This window comes from Dasypus novemcinctus, chromosome 18, assembly GCF_030445035.2.
Source record: "Dasypus novemcinctus isolate mDasNov1 chromosome 18, mDasNov1.1.hap2, whole genome shotgun sequence".
In the NCBI taxonomy this organism is placed as follows: domain Eukaryota; kingdom Metazoa; phylum Chordata; class Mammalia; order Cingulata; family Dasypodidae; genus Dasypus; species Dasypus novemcinctus.
In genome coordinates this window covers 61,093,651-61,101,732 of record NC_080690.1, presented here as the reverse complement: position 1 = coordinate 61,101,732, position 8,082 = coordinate 61,093,651, and the positions used below count along the sequence as shown (strand labels likewise).

Sequence of the window (8,082 nt, the reverse complement as noted above, 5' to 3'; positions counted from 1 at the left end):
GGATGCCGGCCACCAAAAGAAAGCCACGCGCCCCAGACCCGGTGCCTCCCACCTCAAGACCTCAGCTCCCTATTCCTGGAATCCCCCCTTCTGAACCCACATCTTCCCTCACCAAAAGACCCCAAATCCACAGGCACACAACCTGTCTCACTCCAATACCCTCAAATCCAGATCTTCATACGTTTCTTTCCTGACACCCCATATCCCTAATATTGTGACATTTCACCCTAAAACCCCCAATCTAAAGCTCAGGGGCATTCCTAGGCAGGAGCTCCAAAATCTTCAGTTCTGGAGTTTATCCCTGGGGCCCTCCCTCCCGAGCGACCACGAATTCAGGCTTGGGGCCCACTTCCTGTTAATCTGCCCTGGGCTCCCCCTCCTCCTTCCTTGCTGGCTGAGCCCCAAGCTTGGTGGTGTGCACGTGTGGATGGTCAAACGAGACAGTTACATAATCAGGTCCAGGGTTCCTTCTTACCCAGCGAGTATAAAGGTAAGCCGCCCTCGCCCTCGCCATCAGACTGCCACCCTCACTGCCACCATGCTGGCTTCAGGCCTGCTTCTGGTGGCCGCGCTGGCCTGCCTGACCGTAATGGCCTTGATGTCTGTCTGGCGGCAGAGGAAGCTGTGGGGGAAGCTGCCCCCTGGGCCCACCCCATTGCCCTTCATCGGCAACTACCTGCAGCTGAACACAGAGCAGATGTACAACTCCCTCATGAAGGTGTCAGCCCGCAGGGAGATGGGGGGGAGGTGGCGGTAGGGGGGGGGGCGCGCTGCCCAGTTGGGCTAGCGCTCGGTGGCAGGGGAGTTCTGAAGGCGCAGCGCCCGGGACCTAGCAAGGAGAGACCAGATCTTGGGACGTGCAGCCCCCTGATGGTCAGAAGCTGGGGGAAATGGACCCCAGGAGGCGAGGGTCTGGGCACAGGGCCAGTTCCCAGGGAGGGGCTCTCCCGTAACCCCTACTCCTCCATCGCCACCAGATCAGCGAGCGCTACGGCCCAGTGTTCACGGTCCACCTGGGGACCCGGCGGGTCGTGGTGCTGTGCGGACAGGAGGCCGTGAAGGAAGCGCTGGTGGACCAGGCCGAGGAATTCAGCGGGCGAGGCGAGCAGGCCACCTTCGACTGGCTCTTCAAAGGCTACGGTGAGGGGTCCCCGTGGGGGCGGGGTCATAAGGGGACCCCCCGAGCCGGCCTCCACGGCAGCCGCCCTCTCCCCGCTGACTGGCGGCCGCCCTTCGAGCTTCCAGCTCCCCAGCCGTCCCTCCCCACCCCCCCCCCCCCAAACTGTCAGAGAGTCTGGCTCCCGGTTCCTCCACGGGCTCTCAGTGGACGGCTCTTCTTCCTCTGGATCGCTCCATTTCTTAGGATGGTGTTTCTGCTTCAGGGCCCTTGGCCTCTGCTTCCACGCGGCCTCCTCCGCTCCCGTGCTGGCCCGTGTGTTCCTGCCTCATCTCTCCCGCTCGCTCCATCGCCGTGCATCTGTCTTACGTCTCCTCTCTCTTCTGATTCTCTCCTCCCAACGCAATCTCTCTCTCCCCCTCTGTCTTGCTCAGGCTCTGTCGCGGAACCTTTTAAAAATTTATTTATTTTACACTTTTTTAATGCCATGTCAGAGGGCCCTACTTTGGAATTGGTGCTCCTGAGTGTGATGGAGCTGAACTCGGATGTGACCTTCCTACACAGGCTCTTGTCACTTTTACTGAACCCGTGGTTGGTGCTAGGGATGGTGCATACTCAGGGGACTTGAATCTCTGGACTGCCCATGTGCCAGCTGGGCCCTGAGCCTCAGCAGAGCAATGACTCCTACTCTCTGGTTCACTGCACGCGGAGTCTTCGTGTCCATCTCTCTCTGTGGCTCTGTCCCCACCTTTCTCCCCCTCCCCTGGCTCTGCCCCGGCCCGGGACCCCTCGCAGCTGGTCTGCGGCCTGGCCCCGCGCCCCCTCTGACCGCTCCGCCGCGCCCCTCCCCGCACCCCTAGGCGTGGCGTTCAGCAACGGCGAGCGCGCCAAGCAGCTCCGGCGCTTCTCCATCACCACGCTGCGGGACTTCGGCTTCGGCAAGCGTGGCATCGAGGAGCGCATCCAGGAGGAGGCGGGCTTCCTCATCGAGGCCTTCCGCAGCACGCGCGGTGAGCAGGGGCCCCGGAGCGCGCAGGAAGAGAAGGACCGTACCCGACGGGGAGGACGCGCGCGCTCTTGCCCGGGGTGGGAAAGGGCATCCCGGCTCTGGGGCCTGAGACTGGGAATCCGGCCTATCACTCGAGTGCCCTCCTCCTTGAATTCCCACCCTGGCATCAGACTCCAGAATTGATTCGTCTGCCCCCATTCCCCACCCCCGCCGCAGGCGCCGTCATCGATCCCACCTTCTTCCTGAGCCGCACAGTCTCCAACGTCATCAGCTCCATCGTCTTCGGGGACCGCTTTGATTACGAGGACAAAGAGTTTCTGTCACTGCTGCGGATGATGCTGGGAAGCTTCCAGTTCACGGCTACGTCTACAGGGCAGGTAATGCAGCACATGCGCCCCTACCACCCGGAGGCAGACCCCCAAACCCCCATCCTCCCCAAGACAGAGTCCCCTCAAAACCAGCCCCCACGCCTGGACAACTGAAAATCTTATGCCAGAACCCAGGACAGGTGCCCAATACCCAGTTGCCAAGGACACCTGGATATCTCAACAGTCATGTCCCCAAAACAGAGCCTGTGGCGTTGTCTCACCTGGCGGATATTCCCAGCCCAGCTTACCTCAATATCTAGCAAGTGCTCTCTGCCCAGTCCACTTGAATATCTTAACACTCAGACAAGTGACCACCCCTGCCCACCTCCTGAATACCTGAACACCTGGTGCTGCAAAATCTAGCCCTCTCAAATCCCCTTCATCTACACAGATATCCCCAAACTATTCAACCACAATAGCTGGACAACTGCCCCCCCCAATACCTAAACACTTGTATAGGGACCCCAACCCAGACCCTTAAACACCTCAACACTTGGACGATTTTCCCCAAACTCCATCTGAATACCTAAGCATAACAAACCAGCCCATCTAAATGCTTAAACATCAGGACAGTTGCCCCCACCCCACCTGAAGAGATGCTCCCATGCAGCTCACTTGAATATCTGAACACCTGAACAGGTATCCCCCAAACCAGCCCCATGTTATTTCTGAACACGTGTATAGAAGCCCTGATCAGATCCCTTAAAGACCTAGATATCTGGACAGGTGTCTCTAAGCCAGCCCATCCGAGTTCCTAAACACCTGGACAGGTCACTACCCCAAACCAGCCCCATCCGACTAATCTGAACACCTGAACCCAACCCAACCTCACCTGAATATCTGAACATCAAGATGTGTGCCTAGCTCCATCTCACCTAAATTCTTGGACAGGTGCCTTCATTCTTAATCTACCTGAAAACTTAAGATATATGCCCCCATCCAACCCCACTTAAATACCTGAACACCTGGACAGCCCTTAGCCCAGTTCCTTCCTTGCCCTGAGACAAGGTCCTACACCTGTCATATCCAAACCTCTCTGCCCTGAGACGGGTGCCACTCTCCTAGGATCCTGCCCATAGCTGCCCTTTCCTTCCCTTCCTCTCACTCCCACCCCCAGCTCTATGAGATGTTCTACCCAGTGATGAAACACCTGCCAGGGCCTCAGCAACAGGCCTTTAAGGAGCTGCAGGGGCTGGAGGACTTCATAGCCAAGAAGGTAGAGCAGAGCCAGCGCACACTGGACCCCAACTCCCCACGGCACTTCATCGACTCCTTCCTCATCCGCGTACAGCAGGTACAGCCAATCAGCCAGCATGGTTGGGGGTGCCTAAAAGCCCTCAGAGGGGAATCAGACTGGGGGTCACTGAGGCCCATTCAGATTAGCCCCTTATCATGCTAATCCTCACCACCTGCATAACAATTCCTGTTCCATCTACTGAGTCCTTCCCCGTGGACAGGACCTGTATTTGCAGATCATAATAGTTGGAACTTCTTTAGCACTACCATGTGCCAGGCAGTATTTTAAGTGAGTTACAGTAGATACTTGTTTAACATAACAGCACCACAAGGGAAGTTTTATTGTGACCCCAATTTTACAAATAAGGAAACTGAGGCCCAGAGAACAAGTGCTTGGCTCAAACTTTGTGATGCTTAAACCAGACTCTGAGGCTGGTGCTTCCAGCCACCATGCTCTCAGACCTTGTGTACTGGCTATCAGCTACACCTGTGTGGACAGGTGACCTGGCTTTACTGTGTGACGTTGGAGGGTCCCACCTCTGCCAGGATGCCAGCCTCTCATCTGTGAAGAAAGGAGATGGGGCTCTAGGGAATCGGCAGCTCAGAGTAGAAGAATCAAGGGAGAAAATTCCTCCACAATGAGCTTTGAGATTTTTAGTGAAAAGAAGAGGATGCTGTCGCTTAAAATTCTGTCTCAGAAAAGCTGTCCCTCTATCTCTGACTCATTCTCTTTTCACCACCTCTGTCCCTCTCTCTCCCTCACTGTCTCTCTCCTTGTCCCTCTCTCTCTGAAGATTCCCACAATAAAAAGACAACTGGGCTGGTAATAAAAGGACAGGGACCAGCCAGGCAGAGTGGAAGAAGAATATTCCGGCACAGCCAGCGGCCTGGGCAAAGGCCAGGAGACAGGAGAGGGCCTGCTAGATCTAGGGTCTGCTTCCTACCTTCGGTCTGAACCAAATGAGAATTCAGCCATCTAAGAGAGGGGATCCAAAGGAAGACCCCCCCCCAAAGGGCCCTGTGGGAGTGGGGGGGCCTGGCCTGAAGTCCCCCCTCCCTGCAGGAGCAGACGAACCCCAACACCGAGTTCTACATGAAGAACCTGGTGCTGACCACGCTCAACCTCTTCTTTGCGGCACCGAGACCGTCAGCACAACCCTGCGCTACGGCTTCCTGCTGCTCATGAAGCACCCAGATGTGGAGGGTGAGGCTGGAAACGGGGGACCATAGGCCCTTCAAAGCCCTCTGAGACTGCTGAAACGTCCTCACCTACCCCAGATGCCTGCAGCCTCAGGCATGCCCTGCTCCGACAGGATGGTATTCAGCTGACCAGCACCAGTCCAGTCTCACTAGCTGTCAAAATATTGAAAATGTCTGAGCCAACCAGTCAACAGCCCCTGTGCTGAGCCTACCGAGTGTCCACTGCCTGCCACTCTGGGCCATCCCCCCCAGACCCTTGCACCTTCCCTATGATTCTGGCTAATTTTAAATATTTTGATTATCATCCCTGCCCGGAGACCCCTAGATATCTAAATGCAGCACCCCTCCTCTCCAGCCAAGGTCCACGAGGAGATAGACCGGGTGATTGGCAAGAACCGTCAGCCCAAGTTCGAGGACCGGGCGAAGATGCCCTACGTAGAGGCAGTGATCCACGAGATCCAAAGATATGGAGACATGATCCCCATGGGCCTGGCTCGCCGGGTCACCAAGGACACCAAGTTTCGTGACTTCCTCATCCCCAAGGTGCTGCCCCCACCCAGCCCAGAGGACCCTCCACACCCCTAAGATCCTTTCTAGCCCATGTCCCGCTGCCTCCCTCAAAGTCTTCCCCAACCACCACCCACCCTCCACCTTCCCATTGCAGAGACTCCTTAATCCCTGAACCTCGCCCAGACCTCCCGCCTCGAGACACAGACCTCAAACCTCCTGCCTCAGGGAACGTGAACCACACATTCCCCAAACTTCCTGTCTCAGGAGACACGGACCTCGTGTGCCCTAAAACGCCTCTTTTAGGGGATCCAACCCCCATGCCCTCCATTTCTCTTTACCTGGGGCTCCCTAATTCCCCCTCCAATCGCCATGTACTTTCAGCACACCCACCTCCCACTCCACCTTCTCAGAGGCCCCTTCCCTCTTTCCCCCACCCAGGGCACCGAAGTCTTCCCCATGCTGGGCTCTGTGCTGAGAGACCCCAAGTTCTTCTCCAACCCTAGAGATTTCAAACCCCAGCACTTCCTGGATGAGAAGGGGCAGTTTAAGAAGAATGATGCTTTCGTGCCTTTCTCCATCGGTAAGAGATCACTGTGTGCTCCCAGGCCACCGCACACACCACCGGGCTCCTCCCTAATCCTAGCTCCCTTCCCTGACCTGGTATCTTTTTCTGGCTTGGAAGTCCCTCTTAGAATCTACCTTCGAGCCACCCAACTACAACCCCCATTGCTACCAAGCACCAAGCACCTGCACCCGGGCAAAAGGGAAGGGATATTCACACCCTTTTCAGAGATAGGGACAACCAAGGCCGAGAGTAAGGAAGAGATTTGTCCAAGATCGCACAAAAAAGTCTCCAGATTCTTAGGGTGAGGATAGCACAGCAGCCATATTTCAGTATCTCTTGGGGAAAGGAGCATCTAAAGTTCCCACTGCTCTACCCTAGTGGGTTTCACCCCACTCTCATCTACTTGGGAAACTGAGGCTAAGAGAGGATTAGACTCTGCCCTGAAATTCTCTCAAGTCACATTCTGGCCCCTCCTCGCTGGGAGAAGGAAGTTGGGGGTCAGTAGTGAGATGAGCAGGCAGTGAAGACTGCCTCACCTGTGCCCGTCTCACCTTCCTCTTCAGGAAAGCGGTACTGTTTTGGGGAAGGCCTGGCTAGAATGGAGCTCTTTCTCTTCCTCACCATCATCATGCAGAACTTCCGCTTCAAGTCCCCGCAGTTGCCCCAGGACATCGACGTGTCCCCCAAACACGTGGGCTTTGCCACCATCCCACCTAACTACACCATGAGCTTCCTGCCCCGCTGAGTGAGGGCGGAGCCAGGGCGGCTAGTGGGAGGGGCTATGGGTGGGGCTAGTGGGAAGGGCGGGGTTAAGGAAAGGGGACGGGCTACGGTACAAGGAAACAGGCAGGGGGTGAGGGCACAAGAAGAAACACAGCCAACTCTTGTCTCTTCACCTTGCAAGGGATAAATACTTAAGAGCTGGGATAGGAAGAAGGGAGCCCTTACAGCTATACTGTGAATAATGGTATTATTATTTATTGATAAAGGACTCTTAAAATCTGTGTGTGCTCAGCTCCTTAATTCTACAAACTTATGCAATGGGGAACAGCATACGTGCTCATGTTGCAGTTGACAAAGCCACAGCTCTCTCTGAAGTCTCACAGAACACAAGGAAGCCCTTGAATCCAGATCTGTGCAGGAATGGCTAGACTTAGCCACAGTCCATACGGCAGAGTCTATAAAAGCACTCCTTAATCAAATAAAACACAAAAAGCACTACCTTAGTAAATGATTACACAAACTGGACAGCTCCATCCAAGGGACTTTTCCAGAGCCCTGGCGAACCCCTGATCTGGCTTCACTACTCTCACCCAGATTCCTGCCCAGGTGCACACACCTTGGATGCCAGGGCATACTCTGTGCCCCCAGGAGGTAAGGCCACTGTGCCCAGACTCCAACGGGGGGATAGGAATCAAGTGGGTAGAATAGAGGAGCACTTTCAGAGAATGTGGGGAGAACTTTGCATGAGGGCACAGTCAAGTCTACATGTGCACACACACATGCACACAACTATTCATTGTATTTTCTCCTGAATGTATTGCATGAACGCATATTCTGCTATGGGTTAGACCAAGCTAGGAATCTCAGAATCACCTGCCTACTTTCAGATAATTTGCTGTATGTCCCCTTAGAGGTAGTATCTTTGAGCAGTGCAAAGTCTGAACACCCATACAAATCAAGGTTGGATCTCAATGTTTCTTAAACTAAGTGGTACACATACCCTTCCTCCATGCTTCCCCCACTTTAAGGACCAGTGATTGAGCTCAAGTGAGGAGAAATCTTGTCCCCTGAGCCCTGCAGTTTTCCTAGTGGGCTTTGATACTTGATGTTTCTCAATTTTTCTTATCTGAGTTTTGCAACTCGTGTTCCATGAGCCAGCTGCTTCCTGTTCTTTGGAGGGGAAGGGAGGCTTGAGCCACGGGGTTATACCCTGTGATATTATAAGCACACTATTGGACAATCCAGCATCATTGTCAAACCACACCCATCCTTGTGACCATCCCTTTCAGAAGCTTCCAAAAATCTCAACTCATGGACTCTTAGAATTGAAATTCCAAAATTGTCAGATCTTTAG

At 54.8% G+C, this 8,082-nt stretch overlaps 1 protein-coding gene across 1 annotated transcript; it reads left to right on the top strand.

Moving 5' to 3' along the window:
* Window positions 1-492: 492 nt before the first annotated feature.
* LOC101416547 (cytochrome P450 2A13) lies at window positions 493-7,009 on the top strand. Its single transcript, XM_004458962.3, is given in 10 exon segments — window positions 493-718; window positions 978-1,140; window positions 1,978-2,127; window positions 2,343-2,503; window positions 3,612-3,788; window positions 4,794-4,860; window positions 4,863-4,934; window positions 5,286-5,473; window positions 5,879-6,020; window positions 6,569-7,009. Coding segments are annotated over 10 exon segments (1,482 nt in total). The 5' UTR covers window positions 493-538; the 3' UTR covers window positions 6,751-7,009.
* Window positions 7,010-8,082: the final 1,073 nt, after the last annotated feature.